At 48.7% G+C, this 24,251-nt stretch overlaps 1 protein-coding gene across 1 annotated transcript in view; it reads right to left on the bottom strand.

The window, feature by feature from the left end:
* slc19a1 (solute carrier family 19 member 1) overlaps positions 1-24,251 on the bottom strand; it is a 37,991-nt gene that overhangs the window by 11,521 nt on the left and 2,219 nt on the right. Inside the window, exons 2-3 of the mRNA XM_068036013.1 lie at positions 10,337-10,937; positions 7,344-7,514 (exon numbers count right to left, since the gene is read on the bottom strand). Of these exons, the coding sequence (XP_067892114.1) occupies positions 7,344-7,514; positions 10,337-10,937 (772 nt within the window). The remainder of the gene's footprint in view (positions 1-7,343; positions 7,515-10,336; positions 10,938-24,251) is intronic.

The following is a 24,251-nucleotide window of genomic DNA, read 5'->3' as shown; positions in this document are numbered from 1 at the left end:
TGGAGTGGCTGAATACTGTAAATGTATTTAAGGGAAAGCAAGATAAACACGGGAGGGAGACAAGAATAGAAGTAACAGATGCATCAGATTAGAATTTGGTTTAATCTCAAATGATTAAAAGAGTTTTCGGGTTTCTTTTGCTTGTAGATTTGTACTGTAGCTAGAAAAACTGAAATGGTTAAGTTTAGTTTTAGAGATACAGCACTGAAACAGGCCCTTCGGCCCACCAAGTCTGTGCCGACCATCAACCACCCATTTATACTAATCCTACACTAACCCCATATTCCTACCACATCCCCACCTGTCCCTATATTTCCCTACCGCCTACCTATACTAGGGGCAATTTATAATGGCCAATTTACCTACCAACCTGCAAGTCTTTTGGCATGTGGGAGGAAACCGGAGCACCCGGAGAAAACCCACGCAGACACAGGGAGAACTTGCAAACTCCACACAGGCAGTACCCAGAACTGAACCCGGGTCGCTGGAGCTGTGAGGCTGCGGTGCTAACCACTGCGCCACCCCAGGATACTTTGATGTGTTGGGGTACAATTTTAGCGGGCACAGAGTTTTGTCACTGCTAAGTGCAGGATACAAGATTCATGTCTGTTGAAATAGTTAACCAGGGCAGTTTTGAGAAAAGGGATAGAACAGCGAAGAACAGGATGAAAAACAAGTGGATTCTGTTGTTGTTCAAGGAAATACATCCTTTCTAGGATGTCACAATAACACTTGTCATAGCATAATCAATTATCAATGATAGTGTTTGCAGAGAAACACACTGTAAGATCTTCAGCTTTTCTTGATCAATTTGTAGAGAAGGTCAGAACTGAAAAGGAACAATAATTATAAGTCTCTACCCAGGGAAAGAAAGCGCACAGTTATATTGTTTTATTTCTTTGTCTGATTAAAGATATTGTCGTCTCATACAAAAAAGGGAGGATGTTGGAAACCATAACCAGGTGTCAGGAACTTCTTACAAATGGATATGCTGATGGGATCAGTTCAAGGGGGGGTGGAAGGAGGTTCATGTGGAGTATGGCCAGTTAGGCTGGATGGCCTATTTGAGTGCCGTGATTTCTTTGTAAAAAGTGAAAATCCAGAGAGTAGATTGCTGACGTAGCTGCTTTGCATATAGTATGAGATGTGGCTCAGTAGATAACACTCACACCTCTGAGTCAGTAGGTTGTGGATTCAAGCCCCGCACCAGAGACTTCACTACAAAATTCAGAGTGATGCAGGAGTGCTGCACAGTTGGAGGTGCTGTCTATTGGATGAGACTGGAAACTGAGGCCCTGTCAGCTCGCTCAGGTGGGTGTTAAAGATCCCAAGGTGCTATTCCGCCCAAGTGCTTGGGGGGGAGGAGGTTCACCCCAGCATCTTGGCCAATATTTATCCTCAAATCAACATCACTAAAAACAGATTAGCTGGCCTTTTATCTCACTGCTGTTTGTGGAAGCTTGCTGTGCACAAATTGGTTGCCCCACTTTCTACATTAGAATTAGAATTAGAATATTACAGCGCAGTACAGGCCCTTCGGCCCTCGATGTTGCGCCGATCATCTGACCTACACTATTCCATTTACATCCATATGTCTATCCAATGACCACTTAAATGCCCTTAAAGTTGGCGAGTCTACTACTGTTGCAGGCAGGGCGTTCCACGCCCCTACTACTCTCTGCGTAAAGAAACTACCTCTGACATCTGTCCTATATCTTTCACCCCTCAACTTAAAGCTATGTCCCCTCGTGTTTGCCATCCTCATCCGAGGAAAAAGACTCTCACTATCCACCCTATCTAACCCTCTGATTATCTTGTATGTCTCTATTAAGTCACCTCTCCTCCTCCTTCTCTCTAACGAAAACAACCCCAAGTCCCTCAGCCTTTCCTCGTAAGACCTTCCTTCCATACCAGGCAACATCCTAGTAAATCTCCTCTGCACCCTTTCCAAAGCTTCGACATCCTTCCTATAATGCGGTGACCAGAACTGCACGCAATACTCCAGGTGCGGCCTCACCAGAGTTTTGTACAGCTGCATCATGACCCCGTGGCTCTGAAACTCGATCCCCCTACTAATAAAGGCTAACACACCATATGCCTTCTTAACAGCCCTATTAACCTGGGTAGCAACTTTCAGGGATTTATGTACCTGGATACCAAGATCTCTCTGCTCATCTACACTACCAAGAATCTTCCCATTAGCCCAGTACTCTGCATTGCTGTTACTCCTTCCAAAGTGAATCACCTCACACTTCTCCGCATTAAACTCCATTTGCCATCTCTCAGCCCAGCTCTGCAGCCTATCTATGTCCCTCTGTACCCTACAACACCCTTCGACACTATCCACAACTCCACCGACCTTCGTGTCATCCGCAAATTTACTAACCCACCCTTCTACACCCTCATCCAGGTCGTTTATAAAAATGACAAACAGCAGTGGCCCCAAAACAGAACCTTGCGGTACACCACTAGTAACTAAACTCCAGGATGAACATTTGCCATCAACCACCACCCTCTGTCTTCTTTCAGCTAGCCAATTTCTGATCCAAAGCTCTAAATCACCTTCAACCCCATACTTCCGTATTTTCTGCAATAGCCTACCGTGGGGAACCTTATCAAACGCCTTACTGAAATCCATATACACCACATCCACGGCTTTACCCTCATCCACCTGTTTGGTCACCTTCTCGAAAAACTCAATAAGGTTTGTGAGGCACGACCTACCTTTCACAAAACCGTGCTGACTATCGCAAATGAACTTATTCTTTTCAAGATGATTATAAATCCTGTCTCTTATAACCTTTTCCAACATTTTACCCACAACCGAAGTAAGGCTCACAGGTCTATAATTACCAGGGCTGTCTCTACTCCCCTTCTTGAACAAGGGGACAACATTTGCTATCCTCCAGTCCTCCGGCACTACTCCTGTCGACAATGACGACTTAAAGATCAACAACAACGGCTCTGCAATCTCCTCCCTGGCTTCCCAGAGAATCCTAGGATAAATCCCATCTGGCCCAGGGGACTTATCTATTTTCACTCTTTCTAAAATTGCTAACACCTCCTCCTTGTGAATCTCAATCCCATCTAGCCTAGTAGGCTGTATCTCAGTAATCTCCTCGGCAACATTTTCTTTCTCTACTGTAAATACTGACGAAAAATATTCATTTAACGCTTCCCCTATCTCCTCTGATTCCGCACACAACTTCCCACTACTATCCTTGATTGGCCCTGTTCTAACTCTTATCATTCGTTTATTCCTGATATACCTATAGAAAGCCTTAGGGTTTTCTTTGATCCTATCCGCCAATGACTTCTCGTGTCCTCTCCTTGCTCTTCTTAGCCCTCCCTTTAGATCCTTCCTGGCTAGCTTGTAACTCTCAAGCGCCCTAACTGAGCCTTCACGTCTCATCCTAACATAAGCCGCCCTCTTCCTCTTGACAAGCGCTTCAACTTCTTGAGTAAACCACGGCTCCCTCGCTCGACAACTTCCTCCCTGCCTGACAGGTACATACTTATCAAGGACACGCATTAGCTGCTCCTTGAATAAGCTCCACATTTCGTTTGTGCCCATCCCCTGCAGTTTCCTTCCCCATTCTACACATCCTAAATCTTGCCTAATCGCGTCATAATTTCCTTTCCCCCAGCTATAATTCTTGCCCTGCGGTATATACCTGTCCCTGCCCATCGCTAAGGTAAACCTAACCGAATTGTGATCACTATCGCCAAAGTGCTCACCTACATCTAAATCGAACACCTGGCCGGGTTCATTACCCAGTACCAAATCCAATGTGGCATCGCCCCTGGTTGGCCTGTCCACATACTGTGTCAGAAAACCCTCCTGCACACACTGGACGAAAACTGACCCATCTAAAGTACTCGAACTATAGTATTTCCAGTCAATATTTGGAAAGTTAAAGTCCCCCATAACCACTACCCTGTTACTCTCGCTCCTGTCGAGAATCATCTTCGCTATCCTTTCCTCTACATCTCTGGAACTATTCGGAGGTCTATAGAAAACTCCCAACAGGGTGACCTCTCCTCTCCTGTTTCTAACCTCGGCCCATACTATCTCAGTAGACGAGTCCTCAAACGTCCTTTCTGCCGCTGTAATACTTTCCTTGATTAACAATGCCACACCCCCCCCTCTTTTACCCTCTTCTCTGTTCTTTCTGAAACATCTAAATCCCGGAACCTGCAACATCCATTCCTGCCCCTGCTCTACCCATGTCTCCGAAATGGCCACAACATCAGGATCCCAGGTACCAACCCATGCTGCAAGCTCACCCACCTTATTCCGGATGCTCCTGGCGTTGAAGTAGACACACTTTAAACCAAGTTCTTGCTTGCCAGTGCCCTCTTGCGTCCCTGTAACCTTATCCCCTACCTCACTACTCTCAACAGCCTGTACACTGGAACTACAATTTAGGTTCCCATTCCCCTGCTGATTTAGTTTAAACCCCCCCGAAGAGCACTAACAAATCTCCCCCCCAGGATATTGGTACCCCTCTGGTTCAGGTGAAGACCATCCTGTTTGTAGAGGTCCCACCTACCCCAGAAAGAGCCCCAATTATCCAGGAAACCAAAACCCTCCCTCCTACACCATCCCTGCAGCCACGTGTTCAACTCCTCTCTCTCCCTATTCCTCTCTTCGCTAGCACGTGGCACAGGCAACAACCCAGAGATAACAACTCTGGTTGTTCTCGCTCTAAGCTTCCACCCTAGCTCCCTGAATTTCTGCCTTAAATCCCCATCTCTCTTCCTACCTATGTCGTTGGTGCCTATGTGGACCACGACTTGGGGGTGCTCCCCCTCCCCCTTAAGGATCCCAAAAACACGATCGGAGACATCACGTACCCTGGCACCTGGGAGGCAACACACCAACCGTGAGTCTCTCTCGTTCCCACAGAACCTCCTATCTGTTCCCCTAACTATGGAGTCCCCAATGACTAATGCTCTGCTCCTCTTCCCTTTTCCCTTCTGAGCAACAGGGACAGACTCTGTGCCAGAGACCTGCACCCCATTGCTTACCCCTGGTAAGTCGTCCCCCCCAACAGTATCCAAAACGGTATACCTGTTGTTGAGGGAAACGGCCACAGGGGATCCCTGCACTGCCTGCTGGTTCCCTTTCCTTCCCCTGACGGTAACCCATCTACCTACTTCTTTTAACTGAGGTGTGACTGCCTCCCTATAACTCCTGTCAATAATCCCCTCCGCCTCCCGAATGATCCGAAGTTCATCCAGCTCCAGTTCCCTAACGCGGTCTGCGAGGAGCTGGAGTTGGGTGCACTTCCCGCAGATGCAGTCAGCAGGGACACTCTTGGCGACACTTACCTCCCACATTCTGCAGGAGGAACATACAACTGCCTTTACCTCCATTCCCACTATTCTAGATTCCCAATAAATCTACTGAAAAACCAAACGAAAAAAAAAGTCAAAACTTGTTCGCTTAGCAATCCGACGGACTGAACTTTTTAAATAAAAAGCTTACCTTATCAACACACTAGAGTCCTTTTTTTTTTGGTTAGAGGAGGAGGGTGGGTGGGAGACACTACACGTGTAGTGTCTCGGGTACTGCCACTGCCCAAATAAATAGTTTTCCCCTACCCAGCAGTCCCCGGTCCTCCGAAACAAAAAAGGGATTAACTTGTATCTTACTGAAATTGACCGCTCAGCTGAAAGTCCGCTCCGCACCCCGTTCTATCAAGGCTGCTCCTCGCAAAAGACAAAGATTTTAAAACTGCCCAAATAAATAGTTTTCCCCTACCCAGCAGTCCCCGGTCCACCGAAACAAAAAAGGGATTAACTTGTAATTTACTGAAATTGACAGCAGTGACTCCACTTCAAAAGCACTTCATTGACTGTAAAGCACTTTTGGACATGCTGAGGCTGGGAAAGGTGTTGTATAAATACAAGTCTTTACATGAAGGCATGTGGGTAGAATGGGGTCAAATTGAATGATTTAAGATTTTGATTTTTTTTTTACCATTTGTGAATCACATATGCCAAAAAATCAGTAGCATTGTGCCAAGCACAGCTTGTTGAATTTGCTTTAGGGGTGTGGAGGATTCTGTTTACATCTTGTGCTCTGAAATCTAGGCAGCCAAGATTAGAAGTGTCATCACTTTACAGCAACATGTTTCTTGGTATCAGTGAGTATCTGAACATTGGATTCTTCTCTGCTGCCATGCCAGTAATGAGCATGTTGTTCTAAGTCAATATATGGTTAGGGTGAATGTGTTTGTCTAAGAATTGGGTTACTTGGTCTTGAACATCATGCTTGAGCTGGCAGTCTCAGTGATGTAAACAAGTTACGTTTGGCAAATTCATCAATCTGGACCTGTGTCAATCTAGGAATTGCAATGCAGCCAGAATCAAACCTTGGAATAAATAATCTCACTTCTTTCACTGCGGAGGTAGAACTCTGAAAAGATTTTTCCCAAATTCAAAGATCTGGAGATTTTTCTCTTGTTGCTTTTAGCACAGTGGACTTCGATGGCAGGAGTTTACACACCCAGGATTTTATCATCAATCAGCAAAGGGTGCGGTGTGCAAGAAAGTTAGCAAGACTTGCATTTATATAGCACCTTTCAATGCCTCTGGACATCCCAAAGTGCTTTACACCCAATGAAGTACTTTTGAACTGTAGTCACTGTTGTAATGCAGGAAACACAGCAGCCAATTTGCACACAGCAAGCTCCCACAGACAGCAATGGTAAAATGACCAGACAATCTGTTTTCAGCGATGAGGGCTAAGTATTAACTCCCCTGCTCGCCCTTGAAAAAGTGCTGTGGGATCTTTCATATCCACCTGTATATTATTTCAGCTGCAAATAAATCTCACAAAAGGTTTTGACAGCGTAGATCGGGAGAAACGGTTTTCACCGGCAGGCTGGTCAGTAACCAGAGGACCCAGATTTAATTGGCAAAAGAACTGGGGGGAATGAGGAGAATAGTTTTTAAAATGCAGCCAGTTGTCGTGATCTGGAATGCACTGCCTGAAAGGGCGGTGAAAGCAGATTCAATAGTAATGTTCAAAAGGGAATTGGATAAATACTAGAAAAGCAGAAGTTTGCAGGGCTATAGGGAAAGGAGCAGATGAGTGGGACTAATTGGATAGCTCTTTCAAAGAGCTGGCACATGTATGCAGGGCTGAATGGCCTCATTCTGTGCTCTGTATGATTCTACAGTGGAGCTGTAGACTCTGACGGCCCTGGACGTTTTCACCATTATAATATTGCGCTGTATTATTCTGTATTGGAACTGTAGGTTCTCGTGTTTCCCTGGACTGTCCTGCCTCACAGGTCATTCCCAAGGGCTAAGAGAAACTTTCTTTTCCATACCTAGCAGTGTTGCAGCTGCGTCCACACCTCCATTGTAGATGCCTCTGTTTTCCCTGGATGGGTGGATGTTGTCCCACAGGATCTGCACGTAGTAAACTACCAGGTAATAACCAGTGGAGTTAAAAATCCACCATAGAGACCACAACTTCAAACGTGGCGATCGGACCGTGTCTGGAGAAAGAGAAATGAAGACCAAGAGTAAGAACCAAGAGGAGCCAGCTTCTCATTGCGGGCGATTGTTACAGAGCGCAAAATCACCCTAAACGCAATCGGTTCACTTCAGAAAACCCACCTTCGATCAACACGAGTTAACAACGATTCATCAGAAGCACATTGCTTGCACTGTCTTAGTGGCTCAGTTGACAGCACTCATGCCTCTGAGCCAGAAGACTGTCAGTTCAAGTCCCATTACAGGGACTTGAGCCCATAATCCCGGCTGACACTCCCCGTGCAGTGGTGAGGGACGGCAGCACTGCTGGAGGTGTCATCTTTCAGATGAAGCATTTAGCCAAGGCCCTGTCTGCCCTCTCAGGTGAATGTAAAAGATCCTGTGGCGATATTTCAAAGAAGAGCAGGGGCGTTTTCCCCAGTGTCCTAGCCAATATTTATCTCTCTACCAACATCGCTAAAACAAAGATTATCTGGTCATTATCGCATTACTGTTTGTGGGAGCTTGCTGTGCATTTCCTTCATTACAACACTTCTGGAATACCAAAATGGCTTCGGGGTGTCCCGAAGTCATGAGAAGTGCCAGAGAAATGCAATTCTTTATTTCTTTCTAAATCCCAGCTTGGTTAACCTCCTTGGCAGGCTGTGAATGCAGCCGTGGAGACCCAGGCAACAGCAACCTTCCTTGGGCTCACAGCTAAACCTGTTGTAGGCCGCAAAAGCCACATCAACAGTCGCACTCTTCTAAATGCTGGACAAATCGCAAGCAGTTCATGGGCTGGCAGTTGGCTTTCTGAAATTGAGGGGCCTAGGTGAAGGGTCAAAGTTTGTAATTAAGACCACCATTGAAGTTGAAAAGAACAGGACAAAAGACAAGGTAAATCGGTCAGGGGAGGCTGTTGGAGGTGGGGGGCCGTGGGAGGCCTTCACCTGGAAACGAATGAGGTTTGCCAAGCCTGCAGGGCTGTCCTAGAGTCTTCGGAATGAAAGATTAATTGCCAGGACACTGCTTCGAGGAACCCAGGACAAAAATCAAAGGCACATTTAAAAAAAAGTGTTGTTCTTCATTTGCTTTGAGCACTTTTGTATATTTGTTATGAAAATATTGGAGATAAGGAAAACAGTTCAAGAATTATCCAATCGGATAATGAAAGGGCCTGCTCACTTTCTGATTGGTGGAGGAAGGCGGTGTGCAGGCACAATGTACATGTCGGGCGTCCAATGGCGGGAGTGGGGGCGGCGGTCATGTGATAAAACTGCCCAGAATATATCCAGCCAGAGTTGAGAACTCTCTGGGAAGAACGCATAATGAGTAAGGTGATGCACAGAACAAAGTGAAGAGGAGGAAGAGCCATTGAGGACAGAGCCAAGGAGAAAGATCACAGTGGGAAGAGTGAGCTGGTATTGTGTGCATTGGCTTTGGCCGTCGATTGGAGAGCGCTGGACAGGGAGAAGAGAGGGCGACAGTGGGAGAACACAACTGCAAAACCTGATCAGAGTATGCTGTTCACCAACAGTTGAAAATAATCTATTAATATCTAACATAACAACCCAGGAGGATACATTAACCCTGGAGGGAGAGCAGTGCAGCTTCACCAGAATGATACCAGGACTAAAAGGATTAAATTAGAAGGATAGGTTGCACAGACTGTACTTATATTCCCTTGGGTATAGAAAAATATGGGTGATCGAATTGAGATATTTAAAATGATTAAAGGATTTGATAGGGTAGATAGAGAGAAACTATTTCCTCTGGTGGGAGAATCTAGAATAAGGGGGCATAACCTTAAAATCAGAGCTAGGCTGTTCAGGGGTGATGTCAGGAAGCACTTCTTCACACATAAGGTAGTGGAAATCTCAATGTTGAACGTCAATTCAAAATTGAGATTTTTAGGTTTTTGTTAGTTATGGGTATCAAGAGATAGGGAACCAACGTGGTAGAGACAGTTAAGATGCAGATTTGCCATAATCTAATTGAATGGTGGAACAGGCTCGAGGGGCTGAATGGCCTCCTCATGTTCCTACGTACTGCAGTGAGAAAGTACTCTGTGCCATTATTATAATACAGTAGAGGGCTCAGAGTAAGCTAGGACCTAATGTAAGGAGTTGATGCAGGCTCAGTCTAGTTCTAAATAGGGCACGAGTTAACAGGGAAAATAAAAAACACTTTCCTCCCACTTGGCTTTAAACGCACGATAATCAAATGCAAAATAAAAGCCATAAAGGGAGCAGACAAAGCATCTCATTCTTCCTCGCGCCATCTCTAACCCAGGAACGCTCAGCATCATCACTGGCTCCAAGTAAAACATTTTTGCATTTCACAATAGAAGCAGGATGGACAAAGTAAGAAAAGAACAAGCTTGCTTTTATACAGCACGTTTCACGACGTCAGGACATCCCAAGGGGCTTTACAGCCAGTGAAATACTTTTGAAGTGTAGTCACTGTTGTAATGTAGGAAATGCAGCAGCCAATTTGTGCACAGCAAGATCCCACAAACAGCAATGTGATAATGACCAGATCATCTGCTTTAGTGATGTTGACTGAGGGATAAATATCAGCCAGGACACTGGGGAGAACTCCCCTGGTATTCTTCAGAATAGTGCCATGGGATCTTTCATATGCACCTGTGAGGGGGACAGACAGGGCATCGGTTTAACATCTCATCCGAAAGATGGCACCTCTGACAGTGCTGCTTTCCCTCAGTACTGCACTGGCAGTGCCACATTAAATTAGGATCTCAAGTCTCATGGAGTGGAACTCAACCCCACACCCTTCTAACTCAGAGGCGAACGCGGGCGAACGTAAAGAAGGGGCATCCACTAACTTTTGAGCTCCAGGATCATTTTCACCAGCGCGGTTTCCCGCCAGTGCCATCTCCAAGGGGCCTTCTGCTTCTCGTCCACCAGCATGACAGAGGTGGCGTGCGCGGCATCTGCCTCAGACTGGACGGTACCATTGGCTTCCAGGGCCTGCTTGTTGAAGAACATGGTCCGTTTGGGCCTCTTGAGGAAAAGGGTCAAGGTGAAGGCAAAGGTCACAAACCCTAGGGAAATGTAGTTCAAGGTGTAGAAGGGCACGTCCCCCAGGGTGACAAAAAGCTGCCCCAGCACCGAGCTGACAAAGACCCCCATGAGCACAGAGGACCGGGAGTAACTAGCCACCTTCTGGTATGACTGGGGAGTGACCAGGGTGAAGATGTAGGAAGAGTAGGCCACCCTAGCAGCCATGGTGATGCCGTAGAAGAACTCCATGAATTGCATCTGCAGCACAGTGGTTCCAAAGAGCAGCAGCAGCCAAATGGCAACATGGCTGAGACTCTGCAGGATGAGGACTGGCTTGTAGCGGAGGTAATCTGTCAGCAGAAACACCGGGACCAACACTGACACGTAGGAGTACGACAGGACTGGCGTGATCTCATTGGTGACCTGGAGAAAGGAACAACAGAAAAAGAGAGGAGTTTAGAACAGTCCTCGACTACAACTTTCATTTATATAGCACCTTTGACACAATAACAACATCACAAGCCTTTACACAGGAGTATTATCAAAGTTTTACACCAAGCTGCACAGGAGATATTGGCCAAAGTCTTGATCAAAGGAAGTAAGTTTTAAGTGTCTGAAAGTAGAAGAGAGAGAGGTCGAGAGGTTTAGGGAGGGAATTGCAGAGTTTGGGGCCTCAGCAGCTAAAGGCACGGCTGTTATTGGTGGGGTGAAGGAAATCAGAGATGCACAAGAGGCCAGAATTGGAGGAGTGCAGAGATCTCGGAGGCTTGTAACACAGGAGGAGGTTACAAAGTTAGGGAGGGGCGAGGTCATGGAGGGATTTGAACACAAGGATGAGGATTTCCAATTCTTATTCAATCAGTTCCTGTACCTATCTTAAAATTAAGTGGCTCACTACGTGTTTATGCATCTATAATCAGTCTCACTGTTTGTGGACTTTGGTAATGTGCCTTTTAGCAGCTTTGAAGGTTAAACCAGTCTGTTATCTAATTGATACAAGTGTGAAGTGAACACACTTCCCTTAAACACTGCTCATTACTTAGGAATTTTCTGATTAAACAGTTTTGCTGCTCTCCTCCATTGCTGGTGGTCCCAAGAGCCCCAACCTGCCTTGTTATAGCCCTTTAACATAAAAAAAAAGTTAAAGGAGGAGAGATAGCGAGGTTTAGGGAGGGAATTTAGAGCTTAGAAACTAGATCGCTGAAGACACGGCCACCAATGGTAGGACAAAACATGGGAAGGAGGAATGCACGGGAGGCCAGAGGGAGCAGGGATTCGGGGATGGGTTGAAGGCTGGAGGAGGCTGTAGAGATAGGAAGGAATGGACACATCAGAATGAGTATTTGAAATTGGAGGCATTACCGGACCGCTATAGATCAGTGAGGGCGGTAAGGGTGAATGGGATTTGGTGTGAGTTAGGATACAAGCAGAGTGTTTACAGTGGGTGGAAGATGGGAGCCCGGTCAGAAGAGTGCTGGAATAGACAAGTTTGGAGAAGATAAAAGCATGGTGAAGGGTTTCAGCAGCAGACGAGCTGAGGCAGGGTTAGAGATGGACCATGTTACAGTGGCGGAGTAAGGCAGTCGATGTGGGGGACAGCGCGTGTCGTTGGAAGCTCAGCTTGGGTCAAATATGATGCTGAGGTTTCTGAACAGCCAGGGTCAACTTGGAATAATGGGATGGTGTTGGAGGTGGGACGAGAGAGTTTGTGGCATCCAATGGCTTTGGTCTTCATAATATTTAACGGGAAGGTTTTGCAGCTCATCCAAGAATAGATATCAGGCAAACGGTCTGACAACATTTAGGGATTGGGAGAGGTAGTGAAGAGGTCAAGCTGGGTGTTGTTACTGTGGATGTAGAATCTGATCTGCACATGTGCAGATGTGGTGAGGAAGAGGAAGGGTTAAGGATGGATCCTTGGGGGATTCCTGAGACTATGATGTAGGGGCGGGAAGGGAAGCCATTCCTTGAGATGACTGGATAGGTAAGTGGAATCAGGCCAGGGGCAGTCCCATTAACGTGCACAACAGAAGAGAGGGGTTGGAGGAGAATGGTGTGGCTTAATGTGTCAAATGCTGCAGACTGGTTAAGGAGGCATAGTGCAACACATTTGTGACATTGATGAGGGTCATTTCGGTGCAGTAGGTGCAGCAGTAATCTTCCTGGGCCTGCACTGGGAGGGACAGCTTAGATAATGTGCTCAAGACTCTGGTGTGGACCTTGAATCCACTATCTGGTGACTCAGAGGCCAGAATGCTGCCCGCTGAGCCACAGCTGACACGGACAGAACACGTGTGGTGGCAACGGGCCAAGCAAGCAGAGAGAGAAACAGCTGGGAAGAAAGGCAGTTACTTGACTTGAATGATGCCACTTTGATCAGCTTTGAGTTTGCTGGTGAATGGAGAATGGATGGTAATTGTTACACAGAGGCTACAGTAACAGCTACTGCCTGTTTAGGAGAACAACATTCATTCTATCCAAGGCGGGGAATAGGTCAAGAATTGGATCTTTGATCCCGTTCCTATTTCGATGGGTTTTATCTGTAACTTGACTCAGGCTATGCACTCTCATTCCATGGCTTTCACAATGTGTTAGTTGGTTAATAATCTCTATACACCAGAACCTGCTAACTCCTCACACGGGAATTCCTCCACAGCAAACTTTCACGGGTTCACACAGAACCAGCTTGGAACTGCAAAGCTGACACAATCCCCCATTGCCAACCGCCCCCCCCCCCCTACACACACACAATCCCCCATTGCCAACCCCCCCCACCCCCACACACATACACAATCCCCCATTGCCAACCCCCTCCCCCCCCCACACACACACACACAATCCCCCATTGCCAACCCCCCACACACACACACACACACACAATCCCCCATTGCCAACCCCACCCCCACTCCCCCACCCCCCACACACACACACACACACACACAATCCCCCATTGTCAACCCCACCCCCGCTCCCCCCCCACACACACACACAAACACACAATCCCCCATTGCCAACCCCACCCCCACCCCCACCACCCCCACACACACACACACACAATCCCCCATTGCCAACCCCACCCCCCAGCACCCCCCTCACACACACACACAATCCCCCATTGCCAACCCCACCCCCCAGCACCCCCCTCACACACACACACAATCCCCCATTGCCAGCACCCCCCCCACACACACAATCCCCCATTGACAACCCCAACCCCCAGCCCCCCCCCCCCACACACACACAATCCCCCATTGACAACCCCAACCCCCCCACACACACACACAATCCCCCATTGCCAACCCCCCACCCCCCCATACACACACACACACACAATCCCCCATTGCCAACCCCCCCCCCCATACACACACACACACAATCCCCCATTGCCAGCCGCCCCCCCCATACGCGCACACACACACAATCCCCCATTGCCAGCCGCCCCCCCCCCATACATACACACACACACAATCCCCCATTGCCAACCCCCCCCCCCACACACACACACACACACACACAATCCCCCATTGCCAACCCCACCCCCCACCACCACACACACAATCCCCCATTGCCAACCTCACCCCCCAGCACCCCCCTCACACACACACACAATCCCCCATTGCCAGCACCCCCCCCACACACACAATCCCCCATTGACAACCCCAACCCCCAGCCCCCCCCCCCACACACACACAATCCCCCATTGACAACCCCAACCCCCCCACACACACACACAATCCCCCATTGCCAACCCCCCACCCCCCCCATACACACACACACACACAATCCCCCATTGCCAACCCCCCCCCCCATACACACACACACACAATCCCCCATTGCCAGCCGCCCCCCCCATACGCGCACACACACACAATCCCCCATTGCCAGCCGCCCCCCCCCCATACATACACACACACACAATCCCCCATTGCCAACCCCCCCCCCCACACACACACACACACACACAATCCCCCATTGCCAACCCCACCCCCCACCACCACACACACAATCCCCCATTGCCAACCTCACCCCCCAGCACCCCCCTCACACACACACACAATCCCCCATTGCCAGCACCCCCCCACACACACAATCCCCCATTGACAACCCCAACCCCCAGCCCCCCCCCACACACACACAATCCCCCATAGCCAACCGCCCCCCCACACACACACAATCCCCCATTGCCAACCCCCCCCCATACACACACACACACACACACAAATTCCCCATTGCCAGCCGCCCCCCCATACACACACACACAATCCCCCATTGCCAGCCGCCCCCCCCATACACACACACACAATCCCCCATTGCCAGCCGCCCCCCCCATACACACACACACACACACACACACACACAATCCCCCATTGCCAACACCCCCCCCCATACACACACACACACACAATCCCCCATTGTCAACCCCACCCCCACTCCCCCCCCCACACACACACAAACACACAATCCCCCATTGCCAACCCCACCCCCCCCCACCACCCCCACACACACAATCCCCCATTGCCAACCCCAACCCCCACCACACACACACACATAATCCCCCATTGCCAACCCCACCCCCCACCACCACACACACAATCCCCCATTGCCAACCCCACCCCCCAGCACCCCCCTCACACACACACACAATCCCCCATTGCCAGCACCCCCCCCCCACACACACAATCCCCCATTGACAACCCCAACCCCCAGCCCCCCCCCCCCACACACACAATCCCCCATTGCCAACCGCCCCCCCCCCACACACACACACAATCCCCCATTGCCAACCCCCCCCCCCATACACACACACACAAAATCCCCCATTGCCAGCCGCCCCCCCCCATACACACACACACACACACACACACACACACACACACATCCCCCATTGCCAGCCGCCCCCCCCATACACACACACACACACACACACAATCCCCCATTGCCAACCACCACCCCCCATACACACACACACAATCCCCCATTGCCAGCCGCCCCCCCCCATACACACACACACAAAATCCCCCATTGCCAGCCGCCCCCCCCCCCCATACACACACACACACACACACACACACACTCAATCCCCCATTGCCAGCCGCTCCCCCCATACACACACACACACACACACACAATCCCCCATTGCCAGCCGCCCCCCCCATACACACACACACAATCCCCCATTGCCAGCCGCCCCCCCCATACACACACACACACACACAATCCCCCATTGCCAACCACCACTCCCCCACACACACACAATCCCCCATTGCCAACCCCACCCCCCACCACCACACACACAATCCCCCATTGCCAACCCCACCCCCCAACACCCCCCTCACACACACACACAATCCCCCATTGCCAGCACCCCCCCCACACACACAATCCCCCATTGACAACCCCAACCCCCAGCCCCCCCCACACACACACAATCCCCCATTGCCAAGCGCCCCCCCCACACACACACAATCCCCCATTGCCAACCCCCCCCCCCATACACACACACACACACAAATTCCCCATTGCCAGCCGCTCCCCCCATACACACACACACAATCCCCCATTGCCAACACCCCCCCCCCCCACACACACAATCCCCCATTGCCAGCCGCCCCCCCCATACACACACACACACACACAATCCCCCATTGCCAACACCCCCCCCCCCCCACACACACACACACACACACACACACACACACACACAATTCCCCACTGCCCATTCCCACATTGCCCCACACAATTCTCCTTTGCCCATTCCCGCATTCCCCCACACAATTCCCCATTGCCCATTCCCGCATTGCCCCACACAATTCCCCATTGCCAAATACCCATTGCTAATTCTCCCATCTCCCCCATTCCCAAAGCGTGTCCTTCTCTCAGTGCTAACCCTTGCCTTAGTGCAGTCTGTGAAAAGCTTGCCCCAGCAGCCACACCTCCTGTGATGATCGATGCTGAATCTTGACTATTTGATTGTGAAGCGCTTCACACAAAGGCCGGACAGATCTTTGCTCATTGTCCGCTTCCTAGCGGGATCCACGAGACACTGATCGGGACAAAGAGCCCTGGATGACATTGTTCTCTCTCTTTAGTGTAACTGCAACAAGATCAATTACAGCAAACTACTGGCCAAACATGGCACTGACCAGGGACTGAACCTAGTGCCTTTGTGCTGTCTATACTTAGTAGCGCATCAATTGATAATCTTCCATACATTCATAGAATCTCCATTCGGCCCATCATGTCTGTGCCACCTCTTTGAAAGAGCTATCCAATTAGTCCCAGTCTCCTGTAAATTTCTCCTTTTCAGATATTTCTCCAATTCCCTTTCAGAGGTTATTATTGAATCTGCTTCCATCGCCTTTTCAGGCACCATTCCAGCTCTTAACTTTCTGCATTAGAAAAAAATTCTCCTCTTCTCAACCCATCTGGTTGTTTTGCCAATGATCCCAAATCAGTGTCCTCTGGTTACCGACCTTCCTGCCACTCGAAACATTTTCTCCTTATTTACTCGACCAAAACCCTTCATAATTTTAAACACCTCGATTAAGTTAAAAACTTATCCCAAATGCTTTTTGTCAGCATAAATTGACGATCCCACATGCCTACGTAAAAAAAAAATTGCACTTCAAAAAAAAAGTTTGTTATTTATGCAGCATCTTGGGAGAGGGAGACTCGGCCGCCATTCTGAATGCTGACATAGCTACAAGTTGGGGTTTTATTGATTAACCGTTACCATCAATGTTTCCTTCCTTCATCCTCCATGAGAGGATCAGTATGCCTCTTTTTAATAAAAATGTGCATTTAAAAAAAAACATATTGTTGGCATTTTCCCAGCCCTGGGGTGAAGGGCTGGACGGTGGGGGGAGCCGGGAAAATACAAGGAACCACATTAGAATTACCCAGTTCTCCCACTGGGGGAAGTTTCCCAGGGGCGGGACCGGCTGCAGCTCAGCTGCCCACCAAATGGCAGAGGGCGGCCAATTTGAATAATTGAAGGCCAATTAAGTGGAATTTTCCCGGGCCCCTGGCATTTTGCTAGCAGCGCAACACTCCACCCCCCCCAAACCCAGGACACATGGGAGGCAGCCAGAGGATCCCCCATGGAGGGGGCCGCCAGCAGCAAAGAGCGCCCCCACAGCCCCTAAGTCTGCCGTTGGAGACGTTTCCTCTCCATTCAAGGGGACCCGACTGCCAGGCCCATCAATGAAATAAAGTCATGCTTACCCCTGTGAGGGCAGCTCTATTTTGAGGGGCCTTCACATTCTCGTAGCTGCCTCAGCAGCGGCCACCTCTCTCAGAGCCTCCAGAGGTGCCAGCCCTCCAATTGGGCTGGCAGCATGGAAGGACCACTCACTGCCCTTAACTGGCCCCCGCACGCCCCCCCCCCCAGCTCTTAATTGCCTCCTCCTGGCTATATTGCGGGGATAGTGCCGCCTCACGCCCGTGCAGACCTCCGGCCCAGCGACCACCCTGACGACAGGACCTCCACCGTTCTGGAAAAATCCTGCCCATTCTGTCCTGCACGCTGTCATTTCCGACTGTTTGGAGTGGTAAGATGTGAGAGAGGTATGCCATTGTAAAACGTTTGCTCAACAATGAGGAAATGCAGGCAGTGAGGCGAGTTAGCTGCTGCCCAAGCCCCCAGATATGTCGTACTGGGTGGTAGAGGACACTGCACACCAACACTGCAAGAATTTGATCTCACGAGGGAGGTTTATCCTAGAGCAGAATGTTCTTTGTAATATCGTACAGGCCCCTCACATACAGAGAAGAAACAGAAAGACTTGCATTTATATAGTGCTTTTCATTACATCAGGACATCCCAAAACACCTTACAGCCAATGAAGTACTTTTTGAAGTGTAGTCACTGTTGCAACGTAGGAAACACAGCAGCCAATTTGCGCACAGTAAGATCTCACAAACAGCAATGTGATAATGACCAGATAATCTGTTTTTGCGATGTTGATTGAAGGATAAATATTGACCACGAGACCAGGGAGAACTCCCCTACTCCCCCTCAGTGGGATCTTTTATGTCCAACCAAGACGGCAGATGGGCCCTTGGTTTAACATCGCATACAAAAGATAGCATCTCTGACAGTGCAGCACTCCCTCAGTACTGTAACGGAGTGTCAGCTTAGATCACGTGCTCGAATTTCTGACTTGGGCGTCAGTGCTACCACTGAGCCACAATAGGTCGCCTTTCTGTGATCGTTGTGTACTGTCAATTGGTACTATAGGCTATGCTCTCGGTCCTACATCTACCTCAATTTCCTCCTTTTAAGACGCTCCTTAAAACCTACCTCTTTGACCAAACTTTGAGTCATCTTCCCTAATATCTCCTTATATGGGTCAGTGTTAAATTCTGTCTGATAACACTGCTGTGAAGCACCTTGGGGCAATTTACTATGTTAAAGGCGCTATATGAATGCAAGCTGTCATTTATCCACAGGATTTGCTAAATACAACCAGTTCAAATGCACTTTTTGGGAAACCCACTCGAGTTGGTACTTCAATTCTCCATCCCATTCTCACCCTGATATCACTATATCCCACTAACATTCTATGGGTATTTTCATTGGAACTTGCTGTGATTAGAAAGCCATTTCGACACAATGTCCTCAACAGGGGATCTGAGACCAGTGTGATGAGGGCAGGCAACTGTCTATCACCCTAACTAATCAGATCGAAGAACCCTTACCAAGGCACAGAGTCAGAACCAGGAAGTGTCAGTTAAAATACTTAATACAGTGTAAAATTATGTACAGAAAACAAAATAAAGAGAGGGAAAGAATGACAGGATTATGAGATAGAGAAATATGAGTCGGAAAGAAAACTTTTTAAAAAAATTTAATGTTTTAAAATATCCAGCAATGATTAAAATTTAAAGGAATGAGACTCCACACTTACTTCCTCTGGAATGGACAAGCCCCAACTAATTCAGGCAGGTTTCCTATTTGTCCAAGGTGGAGTGGATGCAGCTTCCCAGTAAGCTCTCACTGAAGCTCCGGGGGTGAGAGGTCAGCGTGAGGTAAGTAGGGTCAGAGGTCAGCCTGGGGCAGGCTCACCCTGACTCAGCAACCGTGAGCACCAGGCCACTATAATTCCCAGGCCTGATTCCTGGTTTCTATCAAGTATGTACCGCACCTTTATGCTGTTGCATGTGTTTCAATGTTGAGTCGCTTGGCGAGATGCTGGTATAGTGCAGCTTCTGGAGCAGCAAGGCAGCTCAGACAGCAACTTCCCGATTTCTGCATTTAACTGTGGATGTGCAGTGTCTGACCAATTTGCACTTTAATAACAGTGAGCGCCGTTAGCTTCACTATTATTTTTAAACCACAAAATACTGGTTATTGAGTTCAACAACTTTCGATCATAATCACTGCTCTCATTTTCTCCAACAGCGAGGGCTGGTAATGGTTCTGCTGTAACCATTCCCATCTCCTCTAGACCCATCTTTCATTTCGTTATTTGTCCCATTACCATCTCCTTTCACCATTATCCCTTTTGTCATTTAATCTCTCTGCCTTCCATCCTCTCTCAGAACCTCTCCCTTTTGTTCTGTTCCTGCCTCCCCCCTTTTCTCTGGCTCTCTACTTGTTTAGAAACTGTTTATCGCCAACATCTTCCACTTCTGATGAAAAGTCATCAGCCTGAAACGTTAACCCTGTTTGTCTCGCCACAGATAATCAGGGGGGCAGGCAGTATTTCCAGCATTTTCTGTCTTAATTTGAGAAATGAGCCTAGATTTTCCACCCGCTAGGCAAGGGTCTCATTAAAATGCAAATGTCCAGGTTGATGAGGCCTCAAACCCCAATGCCATTTTAAATGCACAGTTGGATGTTTTAAACCACAAAATACAGGCTATTGAGTTCAACAACTTTCGATCATAATCACTGCTCTCATTTTCTCCAAAAGCGAGGGCTGGTAATGGTTCTGCTCGATCCCAACCTTGCCAGGAGTCAGGCCTGGGAATTATAGTGGCCTGGTGCTCACGGTTGCTGAGTCAGGGTGAGCCTGCCCCAGGCTGACCTCTGACCCTACTTACCTCACACTGACCTCTCACCCCCGGAGCTTCAGTGAGAGCTTACTGGGAAGCTGCATCCACTCCACCTTGGAGGAATAGGAAACCTGCCTGACCAACACACCATTAGTCAAACAAACAGGACTGTCTCCTCATTTATCACATTGTCAATTACGAGGACAGTTTGCATACACTCGGCTTCTATCCCCTCAAGTGTACAAGATTGAGGGGTAATCAAATTGAGGTGATGTGGTGATTAACATCACCATGATTAAACAAGTTACTCGGGTAGGTAGAGAGAAACTATTTGCTCTGGTGTGGAAGTCAAGAACAAGTGGACATAAGATTAAAGCTATTCCCAGTGATGCCAGGAAGCACTTCTTCACACAAAAGGTAGTGGAAATCTGGATCTCTCACCTCACAAAAAACTGTTGAGATTGGCGGGCGGAGTGTGGGGGGTCAATTATAAATTTCAAAACTGAGATTGATTAATTTTTGTTGGGTAAGGGTATTAAAGAATAGGGAGCCAAGGCGGGTAGGCAGAGTTAGGGTAAAGGTCAGCCATGGTCTAGTTGAATAGTGGAATAGTTTTGAGGGACTGTTTGGCCTCCTCTTGTGCTAAGTCCAGGAACAAGGATCAGGTCTAGTGTGCACGCCTCAGTAGCCACATATTGTCATACTCTTCATCATCACCCTGACAGAACCCTAGAATGTTCTATAGGTGCCATTCTGGGAGCATCACCACCACAAGGGCTGTAGCAGTTCACGAAGGCAGCCGACTACCACCTTCTCATGGCAACAGCAAAACAACTTGCATTTATATAGTGGGCTGACTTTTACAGGCTGCCCCCCCACCCCCCGCCCCGACGTTGGGGATCATGGCGGGGTGGAGGCGGGGGGGGCGGGGGTGGGGTGTGGTGGTTGGGTGGGGGAGGAGGGAGAGCTGGAAAATGCAACTCAGAGAGGCCCGCCAGGAAGGCCCGGCTCGATATTGTTGGCGGTGGTAAGGCCTTGTGGCGGCCCTCCCCCATCACTTGGCGAAGGGAGCAAAATTTAAATATTTAAATGCATCTTACTTAATTAATTACTTTCCCGCTCCCGCCATCGGCTCCAGAGTGATATTGCTGCCAGTGGCCGGCACTCCCGCGCCTTCAGATACCCGTCCGGAGATTTGATGCGGGACACTGGTGGGGAGGAGTGGGGGGGAAAGCAGTTAAGCATTCAATGCGTGGTGGGGCGGGGGGGGGGGGGGGGGCAGGGAAGTGCGGTCAAACTCATCCAATTGGTGTAGGGGATGGTGGGAAGGGTTAAAGTTCACAGCTTATGAACTGTGGTGAGGGGGGTGCGGGGAAGGTGGTCAGGTGCACAAGTGTATTTTCGGTGGGTGAAGAGAGTAAGGAATGAATCGTATGGTTATTGGGAGGGGTGGGAGAGGGGCTAGAAAAATTTTAAATCACTATTCCTTTAAATAGGTAATTTGAGATGGAGGGCTCAAAGCCCTTTAAAAATGGCGCCATACGACATTGCCAGGGACGGACAGCCTGCCCCCTCCATGTCATCGGGGGGGGGGGGGGGGGGGATCCGGCCCGGCCCTTTAAAGGAGCCTCCGCATTTAATATCACAGTGGCTCAGTGACCGTTTACGAAATGGGCGGCGGACCTGCAAAATGCAGCCTAGTGTCTTTAACATCGTAAAATGTCTCAAGGAGCTTCACAAGAGCATTAGTCACTAATAAATCCAGTCGGGAATTCAGGAGAAACCTCTTTACCCAGAGAGAGGTGAGAATGTGGAACTCACTACCACATGGAGTAGTTGAGGCAAATAGCATAGATTTAGTTAAGGGAAAGCCTGACAAACACGTGAATGCGAAAGGAAAAGGTTATACTGACTGAGTGAAATGAAGAGTGATGGTCGGAGCATGTTTGTGTGAAAAGTAGCTCATTTTGCATGCTAGGTAATTTGATGTAAAATGGCAGGCAGCAGAATGCCCATGGAGTTACTAATGAAGCTTCAACTTAATCCTGGGCAACGAGGAATGCAGCTCATTTAAAAAAAAATAACTGGCCGGGGGAAGGGAGTTGATGTTTGACAAGCCGATTGAAATGGGATTAGTACAAACTTCAAGGATTTACACCGGCACATTAGGATCTAGAACTGCATATTCTCACATAACGAAAATCATGAATCATATCTGATAAAGACAGACAGGGAATAAATTCTTTTCTATGGTGCATTTCACAATGTCTCAAAGCACTTCACAGCCAATGAAGCAGTTTTGAAGTATAGTCACTGCTGTCACGTGGGAAACGCAGCAGCCTATTTCCGCACAGCAAGATCCCACAAGCAGCAATGTGACCGTGACAGGACGATTCATTTTAGGGATATTGGCTGAGGGGGCACCAGGGAGAGCTCCCCCTGCTCTTCTTTAAAATAGTGCCACGGGTCCCTTTCCATCCACCTGAGAGAGCAGTCAGTCTCATGTCTCATCTGAAAGACAGCACCTCTGACAAGACAGCACCTCTGACAAGACAGCACTGGAGCATCAGCCTCAATATCGCATTCGAGTCTCTGGAGAAGGACTTGAACCCACCGACTCAGAGGGAAGAGTGCTACCTCTGAGTCATGGCTGGCATAGATAAATTGCCAGTGTTTGTTTTCTCAGCCCTTCAAAGGATGGAACCTTACAGAGGTATGTTCGATACTGACTGAATGGAAAGATACAAGACTGTGCACTGTTAAGTGTTAATAAAAAGTTAACAAGTGAAAATCACAGCTTCACAGCAAAGGCCGCGCCGGTACAAACCGGTAAATGTTAACTTCAGGACGAAGGCGAGGGAACACTGCTTAACTGACAAAGCGATCAATTCTGGATGGGGAGGGGCGGGTGGGGGTGCCTCAGCTTCTGATGGCAGAATCAGCTGGATGGGCCAAATAGCCTCCCCCACTTGTACGAACGAGGGTCAGCACATTGGGTGATGCATTCACCCACTGAACATTAATGTAACTAAAGCTGGGCAGTGAGGGCGGGAGGGCTGTTTATATTGTTTTATTGTTTAGGCGGAAGGTACTTTTCGAACAGGTGGCAAGGAAATGCAATGTTCATTGAGCATATCTCAAACACAACAACATGTATTCACGTAACACCTTTAAACATCATGGAACATCCCGAGGAGCTTCAGGTCTAACAATGACTGTCTAATAATAGAGCACAAAGGTGTTCATTCAACTTGCGAGGAATTCACGTCTCTCCACAGGGGCCATGTCACACTTCAGACCCACATTCAGGGCAGCTGCGGCAACAAGACAGCTCCCATTGCCCCAGCAACCTTACAGTCCAAAGGGAATCTTCATTAATATTTTAAATGATGCAGCATCTTATATTGTTCAACCCTTTTGAGGTGAATTACCATTGGGAGAGCAGTGACTGCAGTTAAATAGGCAGATATTTCACACCACTAACAGCCCTCACACATCACTGAAGAGAAAGGCCAGGAGGCCTGGGAAAGCTGCTCTCTCCTCAGTACTGCACAGGAGTGTCAGCCTGGATTGAGATCTCAAGCAGGGACAGTGGGTTTAAGTCCCACTCAAGAGACTTTAGTGCGTAGTCCAGGCTGACAGTTCAGTGGCAGGCCTGAAGGACTGTTAGCCGTGCCGTCTTTCAGATGAGACATTAAGCTGGAGTCCCACCTGCCCTCTTAGTTGGATGTTAGAAAT

The sequence above is a fragment of the Heterodontus francisci genome, chromosome 7 (assembly GCF_036365525.1).
Source record: "Heterodontus francisci isolate sHetFra1 chromosome 7, sHetFra1.hap1, whole genome shotgun sequence".
NCBI lineage: Eukaryota > Metazoa > Chordata > Chondrichthyes > Heterodontiformes > Heterodontidae > Heterodontus > Heterodontus francisci.
This window is presented reverse-complemented; position numbering and strand designations above follow the sequence as displayed.